Genomic DNA, 26,516 nt, shown 5'->3' with positions numbered 1-26,516 from the left:
ATAAAAGGTGCTTTAAATAAAAGCCTCCACTAAATGCGGTATGTTCTGTTCTATAAATAGGAACTCACACAGTTTAATAAAGTATTGGGGAGTATAGAGTAATGTATGTTGTAGAGTAACACTGCACAGTATCGTATAGAATAGTGATGTATGTCATTGTATAATGTATTATAGTATACTAGATAATATTAAGGTATGTCATAGTAAAGCATATCATACTGTAGTACAGTGTCATAGTACAGTCTGATGAGTTTAGTATATCATGGTATAAGGTTATAGTATAATAGATAATGTTAGGTATATGTGAAATATTGGAGAACTGACTTGTTTATACTGATTTTCAGGAGGATAAACACAGTCAAGGCACAATGAGCACATGAATACTCTATAGAGTACAACAGGTGGTGACATCACCTGGCACCAAAGACCAGCCAATAGCAGATGTCCAGTTCGGTACCCTACTTGTCACCATTGGGTGTCAGGTTTCACCACATATTTGGGTTTGGGGTTTAGTTACTCTTTAAAGGTCCCATATCGTGTAAAAAAAAGGACTCCCCTTGCCTCTGTGATGATAAAGGAGTTGGATGTGTATCTAAACATGGTGAAAGTATCAAAACTAAATCCACACAATCCATATTAGAAAAGCGAGCCTCTAAACGAGCCGTTTGGACTTCCATAACTTTGTAAGAAATAATAGACTAACAAAGCGTTTTTCTTCAAAGCGGTTGAGCGGTTGTCATTGTTTATTTACCAGAGTTTTCCCTACCTGTAGCTGCTGGCGCTGTGGTGTCTCACGTTTCACTCTTGAAACAGTTAGCCAATCAGAACAGAGGGGTCGTGTACCAAAAACACTCTCAATCCATACAACAGCTTTGAATGGACCTCAAGACATATATAAATAAAACACTGGAAAGTGGAGAATATGGGACCTTTAATACATCTGAAATAATTCAATAACATGATATTCTCAGATATATAACCGTCAGCTCCCTACGGTGGGCTGTATGATGACATCACTGCTGACAGGTGATACTGACGTAAACCAGATGACGTAATCTCAAGCAGTGGACGTCACTGCATGCAAGCATAGGTAAGGGGAAAAAGACGTTTTTCAGAGTGTCCTTTGAAACAAATTTTATCACTCCATGTTGACAATTCATCAGTGTTCCTATTATGTAATGTAAATGACTACATCTATGTCAGAACTTTAGATACAGACAACTCCCTATTCAAAGAGATAGGAGTCTTGTCTTCTTAGTCCCAAACTTACCAAGATGGAGCCCAGGTGAAGCCACTTTCCTTAAAGACCCCATGAAATGGCATGTTTACCTCCTTGATTTGATGCATTTCCTGTTGAAACAGGATGTTGGGGCGGGGCATACCACAGTGAGGGAACATTGATGGCGAAATTAAGCTTTCTGAAGTATTACGGTTTCCCACACACTGGCCCAATCCCAAACCAGCCCCTAAATCCTCGTCCTATCCACTCCCCCTCCGTTTGCGCGTTCCCGTCCCAAACCAGTTAGCGGGGAGTGTGAAGTGGGCTGCAAAACCCTCCGATAGCAAGTCTGCATCAATGCAGACTACTCCCCATCCCAATTCAGCCCCTAAACACTCGGCCTAGACACTAACCCTCAAATTTGTGCATTCCTGTGAGCTGCTGCCATGATGGAGGGCATCCCATTACCAAGTGAGCCAAATGAAGTGAGGGCGAGCGACTGTTCGAAAGTGACGCAATTAAAGTGCTGGCTTAAAAGAGGGGTCAGTATGTTATCTTGAAATTTTTTTTTTTTTTAAAGTCAGTAGTTGTGTTCTATTTGGATAGGAACTATTTTTTCTCAAAGACGCACTACCTTCTAAGCTGGTGTAAGCATCCACGATACACGGTAAAGGATAATAAGGAAAGTAACTGCTGACAGAAAGCTTGGTTTTTTACAATTTTTTCAAGATAACATACTGACACCAGTATGATTATACTGTGAGCGTCGTGTTTTACAAAACAACGTTTATCATAGTTTTCAAAGACTGTCACGTATGCTCCTGGTTTCTATTGCAGTAGAGTGGGAGGGGGCAGCCGGTTGTTACCGGATGGACGGAGCAAGCGGCTAGCGAAGTTGTGGCTTCCACTAATAGGGATCATGACAGAAAACGTGTTATTTGGGCCCAGGGTTCAAAATACCAAACTATCCCTTCAAAGAGTAACCAAACCCCACCAAAATCTGTGGTGAAGCCTGACACCTAATGGTGAAAAGTAGGGTACTGCACTGGCCATCTGCTATTGACTGGTCTTTGCGCCAGGTGATGTCACCTTCCACAGAGTACAGGTGACATCACCTGGCAACCAGGAGAGGTGGTAGAGGCGCTCTACAGCAATTTAGATGCACCGGTGTCTCTTCAGCTGACCTGACCGAGTAAAGTTTGTCTTACACCGGTCACACCAGTATGGTTTCTCTCCAGTGTGAATACGCTGGTGTTCCTTGCATGCCTGTGGACGACTGAAACTCTTCCCACATTGATCACAGCAGAATGGTTTCTCTCCAGTGTGGACACGCTGGTGTTGCCTGTATGTACTTGAGTCACTGAAACTCTTCCCACATTGGTCACACCTGTATGGTTTCTCTCCAGTGTGAATACGCTGATGTTGTTTGTAAACACTTAGCTCACTGAAACGCCTCCCACATTGTTCACAGCAGTGTGGTTTCTCTCCAGTGTGGATACGCTGGTGTCTCAAATATGCATATCGAAAACCAAAACTCTTCCCACATTGTTCACAGCGGTGTGGTTTCTCGCCAGTGTGAATACGCTGGTGAGCCTTGTATGCACTTGGAAGACTGAAACTCTTCCCACATTGGTCACAGCGGTATGGTTTCTCTCCAGTGTGGATACGCTGGTGTCTACGGAAATTACTGTGATTACTGAAACTCCTCTCACACTGGTCACACCTGTATGGTTTCTCTCCAGTGTGGAGACGCTGGTGTTTCCTGCATAGACTTAGATCACCGAAACTCTTCCCACATTGTTCACAGCAGTGTGGTTTCTCTCCAGTGTGAATACGCTGGTGTCTCAAGTATGCATATCGAAAGCTGAAACTCATCCCACATTGTTCACAGCGGTATGGTTTCTCTCCAGTGTGAATACGCTGGTGAGCTTTGTATGTACTTGAATTTGTGAAACTACTCCCACATTTGTCGCAGCGGTATGGTTTCTCTCCAGTGTGGATACGCTGGTGTCTACTGTAATTACTGTGATTACTGAATCTCCTCCCACACTGGTCACACCTGTATGGTTGCTCTCCAGTGTGAATATGCTGGTGTTTCCTGTACCGACTTAGACCACTGAAACTCTTCCCACATTGGTCACAGCAGTATGGTTTCTCTTCAGTTTTGATACATTGGTGAGCTGAGACATATGATGATGAAGCAGCAGCTGATGTACTGGGCTGAAAGAGAGAGAGAGAGAGAGAGAGAGAGAGAGAGCGAGAGAGAGCGCGCGAGAGAGAGAGAGAGATGATATGTATGTGTATCATATAATCACAAATGTACAAGCTAAAAGGCTAAAGTTCCTACAGAACAACATGATGTTATAAGCAGACCAGGTAACAGGCTTAAGTTCCCGACAGATGAAATTTAACTTTAAAACAGTGATATTTTTTTCTCACCTCTTCTGAAGAATTCATCTTGCCTCCTTAGTGGCGAACGCCAAATTCAACACAGCTGTCCTGAATTGAGACAAAATGGCTGACAACGTTCCTCTGTTCCTCCACCAGATACTTCTGTCTTCCCGCCAATCAGCTCTGACATCATCAAACAGAGACAGTCGATAAGACAATGAACGCACACAAAAACAGCAATAATAAAGCAGCTGCAAGCAGTGATTGTAGGGCCCAAGCAGTTCTATGAAGACTTCAACTTCATTGAGGAAATATTAAGGTTTCATTAATGTGAATGATTAAACAATACAAGTGCTGCTATCCAACAGACAGAGTCTCATATAAAATGCTGTGCAGAATTGAACAGTGTCTCTCTCAACACCGAGTCATTCCTGCTGACTTGTGCAGAGGAAGAAGCGCTCCCACTTCACCACAACATGACAATCTGAGATTGGAACCAGCAACCTCTTGATCAGCAGTCTTGACCTCTACCTGTTTCTCCACACAGCTGGACGTACAGCACAAGCAGACCGTCAAACAAGATGGTGGTCGTCTCAGCAAGGATCACAGTCACATGGACGTCCAGCCAGAGACTCTGACAGTGATAATAATATGCATCCACCTTTGATGCATTAGAGAGTTAGATCAGATTTCGGCATTGTTATATAGGCCTATAGTGTAGTGGATTGTATGTGTAAAATATATATTACATTCATATTGCTCCGCTCACCAACAATATTGTCACTGATTCTGTGACTGATTTCTGTTTGCTCGTAGTCAGTGAGTGCTACTAGGTTGTGTGTGTGGTGACAGGCCCTCTCCGGGAAGTTGGAAGGAAGATAGACTTCAATAGAATAGAAAGAACAGGTTTTGCTTGTTTCATCAAGGGGTGAGAATGTTTTTGCTTTGCTACCCGCTGAATATGGCAAAAGTGCTTGCTTTGGGTTATTTATCCAAAAATTGACAATGTGAGCTGGACATACTTACAGTTACAGTCATATCCAGAAAAGAAGCACATTCGCCGGAAGACGTATGTTGTAATTAGCCAATATGTAGATGTCAGACACTATGGGAGGGCGGGGCTTTGTAACATTGCATGGGTCTGACTTGTCGGGCTAAACCCACGGCAACGTCTCCTCGCAATGACACCGCTAACTAACTCTTAAGTTTAAGTAGTCCAAACTTTATTTGGTAGTTTGTATCATTGTAGCAACATCAAACAAAAATGGTCAGAAATTTATGTGGGGTATTTGGTGCAAAGCATAAAATTAAAGGCCTATATCTTTTTTTAATTCTATCATCCTCACCGCACATGAGACAGTGGGTGATGTGAGTATGCATTTGGATGCAGAACTCCACTGCGCCTCTAGTAAGACTGCCCAGTGATATAGGTATAAAAAAACGTGTACACGTTACAAAAATGAAGAACTTGTTTACAGAAAATTGTAAATCGTTTACCTTTACCTACATACAAATCACAAACATGTTTAACAGTTTTCTTTGGCTTAAGAAACAGTTGTCAGCTTTGCTCCAACAACCTGAGCTTTAAGACATGAGATGTCAGGACTTTTTAACCGATTACCCACAGAAAGTCTGTGTGAAACCTTTTCTGTGTATACCAACGAGATGAAGCTGCAGGACAGTAATGTTAAGCTATTTAAATATGCTGATGATATGGCTTTAGTCTCTCTGTAAGGATGATGATGATGACTCGCCCAGGTTTCCAAGTTGGAACATTGGTGTAAATCCAGCTCCTTGTTAAACAATTTTGACAAAACAAAGGAACTTACTTTAAACCATGCAAACACACTCCCGTCGGTTATACTTTGTGACCAGTCTGTGGACACTGTTAACTAATTTAAGTATCTAGAATACACACTGATGACAAATTGAGTTTCACAGACAATGTTGATTTTATATGTAAGAAAACCAGTCAGAGGCTGTGTTGAATTAGGAAACTGAAGGGGTTTGTGGTCAGTCACAATGTTCTGGAAAGAGTGTATGTCAGCCTAATAGAGAGTATCCTTGTATTCAATCTCTCTGTCTGGTATGGAAATTTGACAATGGCAAGAAGAAAAAAAGCTGGTCATGATCATCAAAGCGGCAGGGAAGATAGTAGGTCGTCATCAAAAGTCTCTGGAGGACCATTACAATACAGCTGTACACAGGAAAGCTTTGGCTATTATTGATGACATCAGACACCCCCTCCACTCCGAGTTGGAGCTCCTCCCGTCGGGACGGCGCTACAGAACACCCTGGCAAACAAGAGGATCTACAAGGGATCTTTTGTCCCTAGGGCAATTAAGTCAGTGTGATGTAATTTGGTTTATTGATGTGGTGTACATGGATGCAATGTGTGTTTTTTTTTAAGTCGGCGAGGCCAAAGGCAATTTTCCTGCGGAGGCAGGACAATAAAGTTGTATCAAATCAAATCAAGTCATCAGTAGGTATATGGTTAGCGCTGGAAGAAGTGAGGACAGGTAAGCTGACACAGCAAATTTCCCAGTGTTAAAAAGTGTTTCCAATGGCATGTCAGGTTGTCCAACACATGATGCAATTTTGTTAGTTAGCTATCTAACTAGTAAATACACTAGTTAGTGAGGTAACTAGCTTCCAAGTCAGTAAACAGGACTTACTGCTAATCCCAAGAGCTCTTCCGATCCCGACCGGTACGTCACGAATGAAACAGAACAGAGATATCACCCAAAAGAACTGATGGTATATGGAGGGCCTCTCGATGTGCCCCCTTTTCTACGTGTGGGTTCCTCCACCATTGGACCATATAGTTAATTATATTAGCGCTTGTTTTCTATATTGATAATGCTCTAGTATTGCCTTCTATTGTTCTTGCTGAGGTTCTTTTGGGTGATATCTCTGTGTTCTATTTCTATGTATGGTGCTCTCTACTGATTTGATTGTGAGTGTGAGCACCCTACTAATACTGGTGTGCATTTCAACCTACTTTCCAGTACATAAATACCATACTGTACCTGTACTGGTCCTACTGGTGCCAGTACTACAGCACCATACTGGTTCCACTACAGCCATTGTTTCCCAGATTCTTATTAAAAGATCCAGCAGTTCTCACACCAGCTTTGATGAGTTTTCACAAAGCAGAAGACTGTATAATGTTAAACATGCACTGACCCTGGATATCTCACATCTCATACCACTGTGGTACATAGTCAACGTTCCTACACTACCCATAATCCCCAGTGTAAAAAGCATCTCAGTGTCAGTTTGTGGAACTAGAAGATCTCCAAAACAGTCTAAAGTGACAAACTAAAGTGTTTATTCTATCCATTTAAGTTTATATAATTTTACCATGATTTGAATGTGCTTGATCAGAAACGGAGGAGATACTGTCAATTTCTAAAATAATTTCCTGGAAAGAACTGCAAAACTATAAACATATTTATTGGAAAAAATAATAGGCAGAGGTCAATTATCAGAAGTCATTACTCATATAATTACATAATATAGCTTTTTGTTGAATTCTTAATTCATTTTAGTTCATTTCTAATTATATATATATAATAATTATATATAACTACTACAGAATTTCATGGTTCTGTGTTGGAAACAACAGAAGAAATTAGAGGAACTTGCCAACTACCATTGAACTCTTTCTCTATTTTCCCTGTAATTAGAACATAATTTCATGTTTTTTTCCCAGGAAACTTACTATGAAATTAACAGTTCCTTTCTAGGGAATTATTAGGAAATTGCAGGACAGGAACATAAAACGTTACCAATTTCTGGCGAATTTTTGGACCCACCTGATTGAATGTTCTATGTTTCTCATTCTCTTAAAGCCATTTTGATCTAAAGGCTTCTGCTTAAATGCTTGAAATTAGTTTCTTAGACAAATATAAATAGTGAGGTTGATCCTATGTATGAATTTCTTTCCAAAGCCTTTCCATCAAGGCAAAGGGCGGCTACTTTAAAGAATCTAAAATATAAGGTAGTTTTGATATCTTTTTTGGTCACTACATAATTCCATTTGTCTTATTTCACAGTTCTGATGTCTTTACTATTTATTCTAAAATGTGGAAAATAGTAAAAATAATGAAACATGCGGTGTGTCCAAACTTTTGATTAATGGATAGAGTATTGTTACTGTAACCGAAGCAGAGGCGTTTTAATGGAGCATCATTTCACACAGTAGTGGTTGGGTAAGCATTAATCAATATATTCCTATAGATAATAAAACCTGTACAGGTACAGTATGGTACTGGAAACACACCAGAGTCTGTCCCATGAAATCAGTGAAGATATTCATCCTGCTGGCTGGTGAGTGGCTGTTTGCTGACATCTAGTGGTTTAAATTGACAATTGTCACAAAATGCAATACAGTCCAGCTGCAGACTCGCCTCTAGCTGGGTGGAAGATTTCAATGTACTTGATCACACACACACACAGACACACTAGACCTGACACTAACCCTAACACATACACAATGTTTGTCCCCCTCCAATCTCAAACTCCTTTCTGCGCCTTTGTTCCTACCTGAAGCAGTCCGAGGGCCGTGAGCCTGAGCTGCTTCTTCATCAGAGGAAGACAAAGGCTTTTCCCTGGTCGCCGAGGCCTCTATCTGACCTGGAGTCTTCCGGTCGGAGTTACCGGACGCTCTCCGCGGCGCTACAACGAGCACAACCGTGCACATCTACCGTAGGACTAACACGGTAGTAGCCTAGCATAACACATCCGAGCTAAGACAGCACAAAGTTAGCACCGAGGATCTGGAAGAAACCCGCTGACTTTAAACGGCTAGGCTGCTTACAGCTTTACAGCTTTTAACCCGGACTGCTATCAGGAACTACTGGACTCAGATAAACCGAGAATAATTCTGGAATACCGAGTGGAAAACGTGTTTTGTCTCTGTGAAATTATCTCGTCAACATTCGTCCGCCATTTTGTTTTACACACTTCTTCTTCTTCTTCTCCTGTTTCTTTGCAGCAGAACAGACGCTGTGCGTGTTGCTGCCCTCTGTGGTAACGAGGAGTAAAAGACTCGATATCAAAACGTAATCCTGAACCTGATGAGCATGAACTTTTGGAACAGTGTATGGCTCTTAAGAGCGAATATTCGAAAATTAGTAATCTAAAATAAAAATTAAAAAAAGTCCGACTATTAAATACAATTACAGTCTTGGTTCAACAATGGGTTTTTAATAGAAGTAAACCTAAAACATAATGTAGTGTGCAGGGCATTCAAACAGCCACCAGATGGCAGTGTGAACCATACTACCGATTACTTACACAGCAGGCAGTCAGCACCATATGTGTGGTTTTATACACTGTGTAAAATAAATAAATATAAGTAAAAAAAAAAAAAAAAATTTTAAGTATACAAAAATATAGTATAATATAAATAAAATCTAATTTATCAAAAAATAGGCTAACTTAACTTAAAAAATATATCTAAATTAGAAAATATATAAAATATTATAAGATCCTAACTCATCTTTATTCTGAACTTTATTCCAAGAAAAGCAGCAAATAATAACCATTTTCCCAACACACACACATTCATTCTGCGGGAAAAAATCAAACAACACTCTACTCATCAGACTCCAGAGAATCACATCGAACTGGACTGTATTTCTCTTCGATCTGGGAAGGATCGCTGCAGGAGGATCTGCTCAAATTCAAGCCAGTTGTTAAAAAAGTTTAATCTGGATCAGAATGGTCCAGATTTGGAAATCCCATGTTTTGCTATCCAGGATCAGGTAATCCATTTTACTTGTGTGCCGGTTTTTCAAAGCAACACTGGATTGGATCACCCTGATCCAGATACAAACTTTTCAAGATTACCAAATCCGGATTACCAGTGCTCTAAATGGGACTCATTTCCAAAGGATGACCAGATTGCCCAGACCAAGCGCAAGTTTTTTCTTTTGGGGAACATGCCCAATACTATTGGGGTTATCGACTGCACTCGTGCATATACAAGCACCTCATGAGAGGGAGTGGGAGTACGTCAACCGAAAGGGGAGGCACAGCATCAACATCCAACTTGTGGGCGACGCTGACCTCATCATCACAAACTGCGTCGTGAAGTGGCCTGGGTCTGTCCATGATGCGCGTATCCAGAGGGAGAGCGCTCTCAAACCAACCGACCGGATGGCATAATATTAGGAGACAGCGCCTATCCACTCCTACCGTGGCTGATGTCCCCTTTTCTTGCAGCAAACACACCTGAGCAGGCACGCTTCAACGCTGCTCATTGCAAAACAAGATGTGCAATTGAACGTTTAAATGGAGTTCTGAAGAGGCGCTTTGCATGCCTGAACTACTTGCGAGTGGAACCACAGGGAGCGTGCAACATAATACTCGCCTGTATTGTCCTGCGCAACATCGCTACCAGGCGCAATGTCCCTCTCTGTGATGACGTTATGATGCACCTGAGCCTGTTGAAGACCCGGACCAACCTCCGGCGTTCTCTCAGAATGAAGGACTGACTGGACGTGAAATAAGGGATGCAATTGTTAGAAAATACTTTTGACTGGTTCATCTCTGATGATTGTGTCATTGTAATTAATATACAGTGATAAATGACGGTTAAAATTAAATATATTATTTTTGTTTGATATTGACAGCTGTTTGGGGGATTATTTTATGGGGACAAAATCCTTTTTTTTTTTTACTGTACTGAAAGGCTTAATAGGTAGCCTAATGTCTACTTTATCTACTTTATCACTGTAACAGTTAAACAAATCAAGTGCAAAATATAAATAGATGTATATATACTACATGATACAAATGTTGTATTATTTGACCAATTTTAAAGTTTTATTACATTTTGTTCCTGAAATCCACCCTGAATCCACCCTTCTGCTGGGATCAGGATAATCCTGTTTTTTTGGATCAAAGGTATCCCAATCCTACTAAAAAGTTTTGAACAACACATACTGAAGGTTTGATCCAGATCAAAACCAAGACTGGATTACGTGATCTAATCCGATTTCAGAATCCTTTTTTTCTTTTGAACAACCCATTTTCAAGATTTGATCCAATCCGATAGCCGAAATCCGATCAGATTACTTCTGAACAACTGGGAACCCAAGTCAAGTCAAGTCTCAAGTCTTCTCTTCACGCATCAAGTCAAGTCTTACGCAGTTCAAACTGTGACTCAAGCCCAGTTCCCACCTCTGGTCCTGGGTTTGAATCCTGCCCAAGGTTTTTACTGCATGTTCTCCTCCTCTCTGTGTACTTTAGAAAGAAAGGAACAGGTAGACAGCTGAAAATAAAAAGTATCAGCTGAGTTCATGTCCGGCTGCAGCCCCACTGATCAAGAGATCAAATTACTGCTCTATAAATATCTAACAATTATTGTTTATTATTGTTTTTATTGTATATTTATTGTTTTATTATTGTTTTGTTTGGTGAGTTTCTGTTTGATTGCGTGGGTCATGTAAGTTCTTTTCTTTCTTTATTTCTATGTCAGTAGTAATTCTTTCCTAATGCTTTGAATAGTGATTTATTATAGTTATATAATTCCGATACCGCAATTATGGCTGTTTCTTTTTAATTGTAGGACTATTCTTTGTTTGGTTAATTCCATTCAGGCATATTCATTTAGTGATAATTCTGAGTATTAACAATTCATGTTTGGTCTGTTTTGTGTGTTTTCTATTTCCCTTTATTTAAAAGAACTGGTCTACAGTCAACCATCACTTTTCAACACAGCAATAACTGAACACTTGAGCATCCTGCGTTGGTTGACAGAGAATGCACAGCTCAATCTATTAAATACCTAGGAATCCACGTCATCAAATTTCACAAATTTAGTACTATTATTTGCACTTTTTATTGAACCCCTGGCTGCCTCTATCAGGCAAAGTAACAGCATATCAGGCAACAAAACCAAATCATACAATCATAAAAAAATCAGTTTGTATGCTAATGACATTTTATTGTACATAACAAACCCCTCATCCTCCATCCTATCTCGCCATAATCTGATCAACAGTTACTGCGGGGGTATCTGGCTGCTCCATCACTCAGTCAAAATCTGAGATTCTGCCTCTAACCAAACTCAACTGGGATGGTGAGGTTGGGGACTCAAAAATACCTAGGAATCGACATCTGATCAAATTTAAACAAATTATGCTGACTCAGTTTTGTCCCCTTATAACAACAAATAAAAGACACTTTGGAAAAATGAAGCAAATGACCATTATCTCTAATCTCCACTGTCAAGATGCTTGTGATAAAGGGCTATATAAATAAATAAATTTGACTTTACTTGAAGATGAACATTCTTCTAAAAATAAATTTCCTGTCAATCCACCATCTGGCTGGTTCTCCTCTCATGTCTGCAATCACATATTGCTGGCAAAAAACCCCCCAAAGAAATTGAGATATCCACCCTCAAAAACTACAAACCTCTCTGGGAACTCAGAGCCCCGAACTTAACTATTTTTTGTGGCTTTCTTCCTTTATTAGATAGGTTAGTGTAGAATGACAGGAAAGTGAGGACAGAGAGGGATGACATGCAGCAAAGGGCAAGGGCCGGATTCGAACATGTCCCAAGCCCAATGTCGCACTCACAGACTCACGGACTTTGACGCACGTTCCCGACAAGTCCACGAGGCTTCAGGGCCGTCCCACTGTGAACTCGGAAGTGCGTGAGGGCTCACTGGCGGACTTTATGAGCCCTTTATGCTTTGCTTGAGGGAGTTACCCACAGTTCATAGTGTTTATATCCATTAGCACACACACACATACACCTAGGCCTATTTAACATTGTTCATCAACATTTTTTTCATTTTAGCTAATAATGCTGTTTAGTCAAAAGCGCAAACAAAGAGTAAATTACAAATTTATTGACGGGAGATAGTAACGTCTGACGTCGTCAAAGCAACAAGTGATACTACAAAGTGCTGTCCCATTCCTCCTATACCATTTCAAGCCGTCGTGACTTCTTGCACTCAGGCACTACAGCTGCGCACACAGGTGATGTCAATTAAGACCATGAGGGCTCAGGGCTGAGTCCGTAGGGGGGACGTTGGGATTGGGCCCATGTGTGACCTGAACACTTCAGCTTCCTGCGTTGGTTACACAGAGGAGCTTGTTCCTCCCTGCAGACAGTGGAGGCGCTCTGCAGCAGTTTAGATGCACCGGTGGTTCTTCAGCTGACCTGCCCAAGTGAAGTTTGTCTTACACCGGTCACACCAGTACGGTTTCTCTCCAGTGTGAACACGCTGGTGTTTCTTGTAAGCACTTACATCAGTGAAACTCTTCCCACACTGATCACAAAAGCATGGTTTCTCTCCAGTGTGAATACGCTGGTGTCTCCTGTATGCAGTTCGATGACTGAAACGCTTCCCACATTGTTCACAGCAGAATGGTTTCTCTCCGGTGTGAATACGCTGGTGAGCCTTGTATGTACTTGGATCACTGAAACTCCTCCCACATTGGTCACAGCAGTATTGTTTCTCTCCAGTGTGGACACGCTGGTGTTTCCTGTATCCACTTACATCACTGAAACGCCTCCCACATTGGTCACAGCAATATGGCTTCTCTCCAGTGTGGGCACGTTGGTGTATAATGCAATTACTTTTACAGCGGAAACTCTTCCCACATTGGTCACAGTGGTATGGTTTCTCTCCAGTGTGACTACCCAGGTGTCTCATGTATATACTTGGATAGCTGAAACTCTTCCCACATTGGTCACAGCGGTATGGTTTCTCTCCAGTGTTGGTAGATTGATGAGCTAAGACATATGATGATGTAGGTGATGTACTGGGCTGAAAGAGAGGGAGAGAGAGAGAGAGAGAACATTATGTTACATGCACACCAGGTAATAGGCCAACGTTACCAACAGATTAACATCAGTGTTACAACAGATGATATTTTTTCTCACCTCTTCTGAAGAATTCATCTTGCCTCCTTAATGGCGAACAACAAATTAAACACAGCTGTCCTGAACTGAGACAAAATGGCCAACAGCAATCCTCTTCTTTCCGCCAGATGCTTCTCTTCCCGCCAATCAGCTCTGACATCATCAAACAGAGACAGTCGATAAGACAGGGAACGCCCACAAAGAAAACAATAATAATACTACAACTGCTAACAGTGGTTGTACGGTCCAAGCAGTTCTATGAAGACTTACACCTTTTGAAGAAATATTAAGGTTTCATTCATGTGAATGGTAAAACAATACAAGTGCTGCTATCCAACAGACAGAGTCTCATATAAAATGCTGTGCAGAATTGAACAGCGTCTCTCTCAACACTGAGTCATTCCTGCTGACTTGTCCAGAGGAAGAAGCGCTCCCACTTCACCACAACATGACAATCTGAGATTGGAACCAGCAACCTCTTGATCAGCAGTCTTGACCTCTACCTGTTTCTCCACACAGCTGGACGTACAGCACAAGCAGACCGTCAAACAAGATGGTGGTCGTCTCAGCAAGGATCACAGTCACATGGACGTCCAGCCAGAGACTCTGACAGTGATAATATATAAGCATCCACCTTTGATGCATTAGAGAGTCAGATCAGATTTAGGCATTGTGGACACTGGCATCAGAAACTGGCTCTTGGAATGCAGAACGTCACCTCTCTGCTGCAAGACATATTGCGTTTTAACTGTCACTGTGATATGAATTTCCATGATAAACAAATCCTTCTCACCTGATGGACTGTAATCGACAAAAAAAAAATAAAAAAATCGTTATCTGCCTCTATGCACTGCCTCGTAGCACCTTTGTCCTGTTGGACCAGAACTTAGCTTTATAGCAGTTACTCTCGTTGTTCTCTCCTAACTAGGCTAGATCCTTGCTTGTGTTGTATTAAAATCTCATATGTATGTCGCTTTGGATAAAAGTGTCTGCCAAATGGGTAATTGTAATCGTAAAAGGACTGTGATATCAAATGTAAAAAATGATTGAACCTTCTCAAAGTTAAAAAATGTCACAGTGGAGAGTCACTTCTGGCTGTGTTTAGTGGGAGCTTGAGTGGAACCGGGACCCTGACCGGAACTATGCTCATGCCCTTCCTGTCCCGGTATTAACTTCAGGGATGTGCAGGCAAGTTCCAAACACAAGAAGGATGAAATACTCATCTGGTCCGTCAGACCCATGGAAGGCTTGGCAAGCTACACCTCTCAAAATATAGGCGAACAAGGTGCGAGTAAACACAGTAAGTTAGCTTTTATTTTGAAGCTCCGTCTTCCATTCACGGGATAAATTATTTTTCATACAGCATTGGCTCTAGAACCAAACCCTTCGATTTGGCGGGGTCTCTCTCCTACTCAGGTGATCAGGGTGAGAGGCGCTGCGCGGGCGTGCTGACACTCATAAATCCCTGACTGGCTGCTACAGAGGTTGAGAGTTTATCCCGGTGGATGAGAGTCGCCTTTATGCGCCTACATGTTACGGAGAGGAAAACTCTTTCGTTTGGATCGTGCACCTAACAGAGGTTTGGAGTATTCTGCCTTGTTAGAGATGTTAGTGGGGAGCTGGAAAGTCTCTTTCTACTGACTCCAGAGTCCTACTGGGAGACTTCAACACTCACGTTGGCAACAACTGGGATACCTGGAGGGATGTGATTGGGAGGAATGGCCTCCGCAATCTAAACCCAAGTGCTCTGGTGTTTTTGGACTTCTGAGGTAGCAATGGCATAGCAGCCATTTTTATGTATGTCCATTGGCCATTCATTAGGGAAAGGAAGGACACTACTCAGGCTGTTGTCTGGGAAACACTGACCTCAACTGGGGAAACAGGAAGTTGGAAAGAACACGTTGAGGAATTTCTAAACTCGACAGACACGTCCTCTGAAGAGGAGGAGGAGCTGGAAGATTCAGGAGGGTCAGAATTCATCTCCTTGGCAGAGATCACTGGGGTAGTCAGAAAGATCCTCAGCGACAAGGCGATGGGAGTGGGTTAGATTTGTCCTGAAATGTTGAAGGCTGTTTATTGTTGGGCTGTTTTGTTTGACACATCTTTTCAATCACATGGATCAGTCACATGGATGCAGGGAACAATGCTCTTGGATTGGCAGACGGGTGGTGGTCCCAGTTTTCAAAAAGAGAGGCTGTAAGGTTTGTTCCACCTACCGTGGAATCATATTGCTCAGCCTCCCTGGGAAAGCCTATGACAAGATGCTGGTAAGGAGATTGTTGAACCTTGGATTCAGAAGGAACAATGTGGATTCCTTACTGATTGCAGAACAGTGGACCAGCATTTTACCCTCTAGCAGATAATCGAAGGGTCATGGGAATTTACTAACCCCAAAACCATGATATGAACCAAACCGTGAGTTTGCTGAACTGATACACCCCTAAAAACAACTTGGAAACAAACAAGTCATATACTGAATAATTTTGAGGAATACCAGAAAAATTATTGGGGGGTTGTTCAATATTGGAGGGGACGTGTCCTCCCTGTACCCCCTATTCATGATGCCTATGGATTCAACTGATATGTTCCAAATGTGCCCTTCATCCACAATCAATAGTACTTGGCAAATTGGGGAAGTTCTCAATTTAAACCACTAGATGTCAGCAGAGAGCCACTCTCCAGCCAGCAGGACGATAGAACGCTCCATTACATATCTTCACTTATTTAACGGGACAGAAAGTGGTGTGTTTCCAGTAATACCATACTGTAGCTGTACTGGTCCTACTGGTACCAGCACTACAGCACCACACTGGTTCCACTACAGCCATTGTTTCCCAGATTCTTATTAAAAGATCCAGCAGTTCTCACACCAGCTTTGATGAGTTTTCACAAACCAGAAGACTGTATAATGTTAAACATGGCACTGACCCTGGATATCTCACATCTCATACCACTGTGGTACATAGTCAACGTTCCTACACTACCCATAATCCCCAGTGTAAAAAGCATCTCAGTGTCAGTTTGTGGAACTAGAAGATCTCCAAAACAGTCTAATGCAACTAGAATGTAATTTCAAAATGAGCACAAAGAAAGGGATTATTCTATCTATTTAAGTTTATATCATTTTACCATGATTTGAATGTAATCGCAGAGGCCGCTTCAGGATCGGATTAGATTACATTACCCCATGTAGCCATTACGCACCACCATTACGAGTACTAGTTCACAAGAAAGATAATGTTTAGCTAGCGTGTTCTCCAGTTAGCATGAGAGCTAACGGCAGCGACAGATAAAACTATTTTTCATTTAAAACCAGTTTCCCATTCCTGCAGACTGCAGCCCGTCAGATCAAAGCTTTGCAGCCAGCTGCAGAAAGCTCGTGCGTCCCGTTGATGTGTTCATATTGTTGAGCTCCTACCTGAAGCAGTCCGAGGGCCGTGAGCCTGAGCTGCTTCTTCATCAGAGGAAGACAAAGGCTTTTCCCCGGTCGCCGAGGCCTCTATCTGACCCGGAGTCTTCCGGTCGGAGTTACCGGACGCTCTCCGCGGCGCTACAACGAGCACAACCGTGCACATCTACCGTAGGACTAACACGGTAGTAGCCTAGCATAACACATCCGAGCTAAGACGGCACAAAGTTAGCACCGAGGATCTGGAAGAAACCCGCTGACTTTAAACGGCTAGGCTGCTTACAGCTTTACAGCTTTTAACCCGGACTGCTATCAGGAACTACTGGACTCAGATAAACCAGGAAGACCGAGAGGAAACTTCTTTTCTCTCTTTGTTGTTCTCCCGTCAACAGTAGGCCGCCATGTTTGTTTTACGCACTTCTTCTTCTTCTGTTTCTTTGCAGCAGACCTGACGCTAAGGCGTGTTGCTGCCCTCTGTGGTAACGAGGAGTAAAAGACTCGATATCAAATCTCAATCCTGAACCTGATGTGCATGACAGCCAAAATGACTTTTGGAACAGTGTATGGCTATTAAGAGCGAATATTAGAAAAAAGTTATCTATAATTTTAAAAAGTCCGGCTATTAAATACAATTATAGTTTTGGTTCAACAATGGGTTTCTAATAGAAGTAAACCTAAAACATAATGTAGTGTGCAGGGCATTCAAACAGCCACCAGATGACAGGGTGAACCATACTACCGATTACTTACACAGCAGGCAGTCAGCACCATATTTGTGGTTTTATACACTGTGTAAAATAAATTAAATTCCTGTTTTGACTAGGAGCAGCAGGCTAAATAAGATGTACTCAACTCACTCTGCAAAAGATGGAAATAAAGGAGCGCTTCATACAAGTTTCTGATGTAACTGCCACTACTGGTAAAGCATTAGAGGACGTTGTGATAGCACTCCTTGAGGACATTTTTTTGTTTTTTTTTAATGTATGAATGTATGTGTATGTATGTCAGTGTTTGTAACTATTGTAAGGATGCTGCTAATTATGTCTTGGAGATAAATGTTATGTGATGCAGTGACTCTGAGCCCAAGAAAAAAATTCCCATGGGGATAATAAAGTACAAATCTTAATCCTAATCGTAATTTCTATTAAAAAAGCAATTGTTGAACCAAGACTATAATTGTATTTAATAGCCTGACGTTTTTTCATTTGACATGTCTAATTTTCGCTCTTTTTGGAATAGCCATAAACTGTTCCAAAAGTCATTTTGTAAGGATTGCGTTTTGATATAGAGTTGTTACTCATCGTTACCACAGAGGGCAGCAACACGCTTACCGTCTGGTCTGCTGCAAAGAAACCGAAGAAGAAGAAGAACAAAAAGAAGAAGAAGAAGAAGCAGCAACAGCAGAAGCATGTAAAGCAACATGGTGGCCGACTGTTGACGAGAGAAGAACAAAGAGAGAAAAGAAGTTTCCCGCTCGGTCTTCCTGGTTTATCTGAGTCTAGTAGTTCCTGAGTCTGGATCTTAGCTCGGATGTGTTATGCTAGGCTACTACCGTGTTAGTCCTACGGTAGATGTGCACGGTTGTGCTCGTTGTAGCGCCGCGGAGAGCGTCCGGTAACTCCGACCGGAAGACTCCGGGTCAGATAAGGCCCTGACACACCAGGCCGACGGTCGGCCGTCGGGCCGTCGGTAAGCGTCGGTGTCCCTAGTTTTTGCGGTGTGTCCCGCACCGTCGGCACTAGTCGGACCCTGTCGGCGTCTTTTCGGCCGATTGAGCATGTTGAATCGGCGTCGGAGCCCATCGGTGAGAGAGATCACTCTGATTGGTAGTTCGTGTTTTGCCTCTGGATGATTGGACTGATAAATTCCTTCAACATGTGGAACTGAACAGGAAAGAGCCGAGCGAAATTTTTAAAATCGGAGGTTTCATTTATCTCCAGCTCTCGAGACAGGTTCGGGAAAGCCCCTTGAGCCTGTCGCTGGAGTAACGTTATTCATGATTTCACCCATTTAGTGCGGTTTCTCCTTATTTTTCGCCTCCGCCTCTTCCTTTCTTCTTCCACAACCAAAAGACCAAGGGCTGACAACGCCAGTGCCATTTGCAACTTCTTATCAGACATAAGGTATGGAGAGTTATTTCCCCTCACGCAGGCGCAGAACGTACGTGCTAGTTGGCCGTCGGGTGTAGTCTTTGCGGTGTGTTCAAGTGCAACTTTTTGGACCAGACGCAGGCGACGTGAGGCGACGCAACAGTCGGCCTTCGTCGCCGCTGGTTCTTTGAAGTCGGTTTGGTGTGTCAGGGCCTATAGAGGCCTCGGCGACCAGGGAAAAGCCTTTGTCTTCCTCTGATGAAGAAGCAGCGCAGGCTCACGGCCCTCGGACTGCTTCAGGTAGGAGCTCAACAATATGAACACATCAACGGGACACGGGAACTGCTACACTTTGATTTGACGGGTTACAGTGGTTTGTAAACGAATCATAGCATTAGCTTTCTGGTGAACTAGTACTCGTAACCTTGTGTTTCTTCATCTAAATCGGTTTACTTGTTATCAAGGGCGTAGAATTGGGTAGGGACGGTAGGGACGTGTCCCTACCAATATCAAGCGACTCTGAAATGTCCCTAGCAATTATTTTGATTGACAATAAAGGTTGTTTTGTCCGTCAGTGTCTAGTCAATGTTAACAGATAGTGTTCTCTACTACGAGTCCCGCTGCATTGGTGTAGTGCATTGGTGTCCCGTGTCGGCATAGCAACGGACGCTGTAACGAAACTTTAGTATAACAGCTGTTTTAGAATGTTATTGCGTCACCCAGATAAAAATTGGCGTGACACCGCCTCCCTAACCCCCCCAAAAAAATCGCTGATTGGCTTTGCCATTTCTTGCTAACGTATGAAATGCTGTGGGCTGTGTACAAGAAGAGCCAAAGCTCCGCCTACCGGCGAGCATGCGAGTGAAGACTCCATCCTATTTTATATTAGTAACAGTTGTGTTTAGCCATTAAAGTTAGTTTATTTAAGTACCGTGTCGCGTGCGTCTGTGACGGGTGACGACCGTAAGTAGCCTACATGTCACAAGTGAGACTGAACAATGCTGATGTTGCCACACTGGACAACACTGATGTAAAACAAATATGCCAACAGTTCATCTCTGTTAATGACAGGCGTAGGCATGTGTTTGGCTCCTTCAAATAGGAGCAAGGCAGTGGACACTCAGCTGTTTGTATGTAGGGTTTGGATATAGTTTACAATATCTTATTATTATTATTATTATTATTTTAAATGTAAATACAGATCGTTGGTTTGAATAGGCAACAGTACTACAGTACCTGCCTTAAAACAAAATGTGCTCTTCAAAGTCCCATTCAGCTGGCAAATTTGAGTAAAGGATTCATTAATGTGCTACACCCCTGTGTCTGTGTGTCTGTTAATGAGTGTATTGGCTACCATAACTATCTAGATCAGTGGTTCTCAACGTGGGGTCCGGGGACCACCAGCGGTCCTTGAGGGGCTTCCAGGGGGTCCCCAGCAAATTGATGAATTGTTAAACTTCAGCATTATTTCATTTACAAATAGTTAACACAATTACAGAATGTAGAAGAATGACTGTTTTGATCATAGTTTCACTGTTATCTCTCTACCTACAATACAGACAGTCATGGGATTCTGGATCAAAATCATATCTAACAATAAAAGTATTCTCAGATTTGGGTCCGAGAGACAAAATCTCATCAAATGGGGGTCCATGGCTCTAATGTGGACTAAACTAGGGGTCCTCGATATGAAAAAGGTTGAGAATCACTGATCTAGATGACATGAAATGGCGGTCAGAAGTCTATCATAAATGCAAAACGCCTCAGCTTCCAGTGGGGGTTACACCCCCTCCGGACCTCCCCCATTTGTGTCCCTACCAATGTCAAAATCAAACCTACGCCCTTGCTTGTTATCTATAGTAATAAACTCTTAGTTAATGTTTAACCGACCGCTACTTGTTAAAACGAGCTCCATTGAAGCAAAATGCAGCCTTCAGCTGCACCATAGTAAATAGATGTACGTAGTGGGTGTGACGTCACATAAAGGTTTCTGAAGCCATAAGATCGGGTTTACGATCGCCGCCATGTTGATATTTTTTGGAGCCAGAGCGAAGCCGAGTGTCGACACAGAGCTGCAGCTCCGCCTGCTGTTGGTCCGTAATCGGCGACCTGTCGATCACTGAGTGTAAGTAGGAATTGAGCCAGGAAAGCACAGAGTCGCGGATGCCAACGTGGCTCGCTAGGCGGTTTAGGAGAATATTATGATCGACTGTATCGAATGCCGCACTCAAATAAAGTAGGATAAGAACAGAAGAAGAGTCGGAATCTGAGGCAGGGAGTAGGTCGTTTACCACTATTGTGAGAGCAGTCTCAGTGCTATGGAGAGACCTAAAGCCAGATTGAGAAGGTTCGAAAAGACTATTGCACGAGAGGTAGTCGGTTAGTTGGGTAGAAACTATTCTTTCCAAGACTGTAGAGAGGAAGGGGGGATTAGAGATTGGTCTAAAGTTATTAAGAACATCAGGATCAAGGTTAGATTTTTTGAGCCGAGGTTTAATTACGGTTGATTTGAAGGACGAGGGCACAATGCCAGAGGAGAGAGAGGTGTTAATGATGTTGCGTAGGGAGGGGCCTAATATTGGGAGAAGTTCCTTAACCAATTTAGCAGGAAGAGGCTCAGATAGGCTGGTTGTGGATTTAGAGGAAAGTACTAATTTAGAGACGGTGTCTAAGGAGACGGTCTCAAATTGCGAGAGTACGGCGGTGGTCTCTATGGCACCTAATGCACGATACAGAGAGGGATCAACGCCCTCGGTGGGTAAAGAATTGATAATCTCATCTCTAATAAAGTCAATTTTGTGATTAAAGAAATTAAGAAAATCATTTGCAGTGAATGGAGAGCTCACTAGAGGGGAGGGTTGGCGAGTAAGTTTTGCTACAGTGTCGAATAGAAACTTAGGGTTATCTTTATTAGTGTTAATTAGATCCGAGAAGTAGGAGGCCCTAGCAGTGGAGAGTGTACGCTTGTAATTAATTAGGCTATCGCTCCAAGCTAGCTGAAAGACCTCGAGTTGGATGAGCGCCATTTGCGTTGTAGCTTTCTACACGCCTGTTTTTGTGCACAAGTTTTGTCAGTAAACTAGGGCGTTGGTTTCTTTAGACGGGGGGTCTTTGTGAGTAAGGGCGCAACAGAGTCAAGCAAGTCAAGAAGAATAGAATTTAAAGTTATCTGTGAACTCGTCGAGGGAACCAACCTGTTCTGGGAGAGAGGCAAGAGTTTTAGGTAGGAGATCAGCGAGTTTTGTAGTTGTGGAAGTATCAATATGGCGGATGCTGTAGGTATCGGCTAGATTTCAGTGCCGACAGGGCAGTTCAATTTGAAATTTAATGAGGTAATGGTCAGCTATTGCTGGTGGATACGCCAAAACCACTAAATCTGAAACGTCAATACCACGAGCGAGGACCAGATCAAAAGTATTGCCGTTAGAATGTGTCTGTTCTAGGGTTCGACCGATATATCGGCCCGATATCAGCTTTTTTGTGAATATCAGATATCGGCGTGTCCATGTCTTTCCCTTCCGATATGACAGAGATTATTATCTAGCTCCCTAATATGAAAGAGGTTCCTCTATTCGCCCCCTGGCCTGCCCATTTTGTCTGATTTTGCCCTCTAGTGGCAATTCAGTCCTCCACTGCCTGTCGGCTCAGCTGCAGCTGATCTGAGCTCAGTTTGTTGTCACGTGACTTTGGAGCAGCTGCTGACCGCCTGTAAACAAGAGGTAAATTATCTCAGGTGTAAGCTATAACAATTGACAAAGTGACCAGAACTGAACTTAAGTTTCCCATACAATAGAAGTTTAACTCATGAGCCCTTACAATAATCTGTCCAGGTAGGAATATAATGTAGGTTATGTAGGGACTCATGGTTAAACGATGGCTGGCTAAACTACAGCGAGTAGTAGCTCAGCAGCCACACCATTAGCTATAAACATTATTTTGACCCCTAAACCTTTAATCAAATAATATTTTCATACTAGCGTGTTTATGTGCACGTGAAGGCTGGTTGCCTTTTCACTGCCATTTGTTCCTCATGAGATGGTAAACGGTGCAGTGCCCATATTAGCCTCCGATTAGCCACAATATCAGACGTCAACGGCAGAGCTACGCGGTACCGCTCATGATAAAGAGCCTTTCTAAAAACACAGTTTCAGTCCCGCTACGTATTACAGTGTTTTTCAACCAGAAAAAAAAACGTATTCGACGGATCATCAGCTCTTATCATTAGCTCGACCGCGTAGCCACATTTGACTAATAAAGTTATTTTGACTCAAGGGCAGGCTGGGTAAGTACCGTAAAGACCCGTTTAGACGCGCAACAAAATATAAAGAGCGGCTGCCAAGAGCATGGTTTTACAAGCGATGGCTCACTTGATTGCAGTCCCTAAACCATGCATTAGGTGGAGTGCTAACTATATGAGCCAGTTAACAACACAGACACAAAGCTTTTTGTTGACAGTAGTATTTTATTTTGCATTTGCAGTATTATTTTCTTTGCACATTTAATTTATTTAATGTTTCATTGAAAATATAATTATTTTAGTAAGGTTTGTTTATTCTTTTCAAAAATTTTATATTAGGACATACACTATATACTTTGTCTGCATATGTTTGTGTCAGAAATATGACTTAAGACAATTCCATTGAAGGTAAAAGAAGAGAGAAAAAAGCTTTTGTTGACAGTATCTCTCAGGGCACTTTTATCATTTTGTTTATTCAAACATTTCATTAAAAAGGGATTTACCTTAGTAATTGTTTTCTTGTTTATATTTTTGCATAGTAATTTTCAAATTTAAAGATATTCAATATTGGCACAAAATATCGGCTATCGGCAGCTTCAGTTAAAAAATATCGGTATCGGCCTTAAAAAACCCATATCGGTTGAACCCTAGTCTGTTCGTGAACAGACTGAGTAAAGCCAAAAGTGTCAATTAGGGATGAGAAAGCTTTGCTAAGTGGATCAGTTTTACAATTTAAATGAATATTGAAATCACCAATAATTAGGATGTTGTCCGCACGAGGGTCAGAGAGAAAATTGGAAAATTCTTCTAAAAAAGATGAGTAGGGCCCAGGAGGGCGATATAGGATGATTAGGTAGAAAGGCAATGGCAAAATACCAGTGTGATTATGGCCGATGCCAACTGGAGTGGAAGGGCGCATAGTGAGCATCTCACAAGATGAGTTTATTATTTAGATCTGGTGAAAGGTTCAGACTTGAATTAAAGATTAGGCCAACGCCCCCACCTTTCTTAGATGTCCGAGCGACATGCAAGGTTTCACATAATCCCATTATGTCAATACTATGTTCTTTAGTGAAGTCATTGATCAGCAGGGCTTTGTTAGAGAGTGATCTGATATTAATGAATCTGAGTCGTATGCGCTTTGTGTTACTAATAGTATTGGGGCGCTCAATAACATTGCAAATAGGTTTAATCTCAATTATGTTACTGCGTTTTGTTCCGGGAGGCGGCCGAGGACGACGCGAGGAGAGAAGGGGAAGGGATACGGTCCTGAAATGCGAGAACGTAGTACAGTTTGTTGGCAATGCTGCTGCCAGATGGGTCGATATGAATAAGGTTATCCTGAGCATGTTTGGCTCAGCGATGGCGAGTGGTGGCACGGTGAAGGAGGGACACAGTCAAAATTGGATACGCTATGCTATCTGAGCTGTTAAACTCCAAACCCGCACTAGGTGAATGCCTAGCAGGCTGTCTAACCCATCATGCCTTAGGGGAATGTGTCATGCCTGTCTCAAGCACCTGTCCATGTTCCTAGACAAAATGTGGGCACCTAACCCAGTAGAGTGTATGCCAACTGCTTTAAGCAAGCCAGGTTTATCCCAGAAGGAGGGCCAGTTATCTAAAAACATAAAACCCTGTTGCTCACAGTACTTGACCAGCCAGCGATTAAGGGCGACTAGTCTGCTGTAGATATCATCATTAAGAGTGACGGGAAGGGGACCAGAGAGAGAGAGAGATTAAGCGATGCCGACTCATCTTGCTGGCGAGGTCACATGTCCTGACTATACTGTGCTTAGTGACCTCGGATTGTTTCATCCTAGCATTATTGGTGCCAACATGTACTGCGACGTTGTCATGGGTAGCCTGGTTGTTGTGTGCCTTATCCTTGTGTCTATGCCTTTTTGCCAGCACCCTAAGTGTAGCCTCTATGTCGGGAACTCTGGCCCCTGGTAGACAGACTATTTCGGCTGGCGCTTCTAGCCTGATGTTGCGGGTAATGGCGTCTCCGATAACTTGGATGCGTGGTTTAACGCGGGGCCGAGGAGCCGGGGCGGCAGGCCGGCCACAGGGACTACCAAGCGGAGCATAACTATTTTCAACCGGGAGCGACGGTAACTGATAAAAGAGAAGAAAAAATAGAATTGATTTCAATTCAAAGTTTGTTTAAAAATATGTATTTTTAGCTGAAGTTAAAAGAAGATGCTGATGTAGCTGTACGAAGTTTGAGCAGTAGGTTGTTCCACAACTTAGGTGCCCTAGTAGCTAATGCCCGGTCTTTTTTTGCTAGCCTAGACATTGGAAAAGATAGAAGAACTTGTTGTGAAAATCTATGGGTATGTCCCTGTACATAAGAGGTTAAGAGTTCAGAGATGTAGGTTGGGGCCAAACCATTTACTGTCTTATAGGTAATCAATAAAATCTTAATGTATTGTAAAAGCAATTGTAAGCCAATGGAGGGACACTAAAATGGGGGTAATGTAGTCTCTTCTCTTTGTTGCAGTTAAAAGGCTAGCAGCAGCATTTTGAACCAACTGCAGAAGATGAAGTGGAGAATACTGTATACTGATTACTGAGTTACAGTAATCCAGACAGGATGAAACAAAAGCATAAATAACTTCCTCCAAGTTGGGGACAGACAGCAATGACTTGATTTTGGTAATATTTCATGATATTGGTTTCAGTTATGCCAAGATTCTCGTGAATCCCCAGTGTCCAACTGGGGGGCCAAATAAAATAACCTCAGTCCTATCCTGGTTGAGTTGGTGAAATATTTGAGACATTCCGCACTTAACATCAGCGAGTCAGTCCTTCAGAGTAACCAGGCTAACAGCATCACTAGGATTAACAGGAAGGTACAATTGTGTGTCATCTGCATAATGATGAAAAGAGATATTGTGCCAGCTTATTATGTGACCAAGTGGGAACATGGAAATTGAGAATAGAATGGGACCCAGAATTGACAACTTTTCTGGACCGGCGTAGGTTTAAAATATGGTGGAACAGTGTCTGTAGCCAGGGAGCGATTGATAATGGAAAGGACATGTGGGCAGATGTGGTTTAAGTCTTCATATAGCTGCTTGGAACCTACAATCACTGTTTGCATGTGTATTATTTGTATTGCTGTTTTTGTAGGTGTTCCCTCTCTTACTGACTGTCTCTGTTTGATGATGTTAGAGCTGATTGGTGGGAAGAGAAGCATCTGCCGGAGGCTGCCATTTTGTCTCAGTTCAGGGCAGCTGTGTTTAATTTGGTGTTCGCCACTAAGGAGGCAAAATGAATTC

At 42.4% G+C, this 26,516-nt stretch overlaps 1 protein-coding gene across 1 annotated transcript; it reads right to left on the bottom strand.

Annotated features, from left to right (window-relative positions):
* Positions 1–1,827: 1,827 nt before the first annotated feature.
* On the bottom strand, positions 1,828–16,996 carry LOC139932510 (uncharacterized). The gene is made up of 4 exons (XM_078291648.1): positions 16,918–16,996; positions 13,521–13,652; positions 12,830–13,404; positions 1,828–3,278 (listed from the first exon to the last, which is right to left on the bottom strand). Exons 2-4 carry the CDS (start codon positions 13,536–13,538, stop codon positions 2,375–2,377), a joined length of 1,497 nt encoding a protein of 498 aa, XP_078147774.1. The 5' UTR covers positions 13,539–13,652; positions 16,918–16,996; the 3' UTR covers positions 1,828–2,374.
* Positions 16,997–26,516: the final 9,520 nt, after the last annotated feature.

This window comes from Centroberyx gerrardi, chromosome 23 (genome assembly GCF_048128805.1).
Source record: "Centroberyx gerrardi isolate f3 chromosome 23, fCenGer3.hap1.cur.20231027, whole genome shotgun sequence".
In the NCBI taxonomy this organism is placed as follows: domain Eukaryota; kingdom Metazoa; phylum Chordata; class Actinopteri; order Beryciformes; family Berycidae; genus Centroberyx; species Centroberyx gerrardi.
This window is presented reverse-complemented; position numbering and strand designations above follow the sequence as displayed.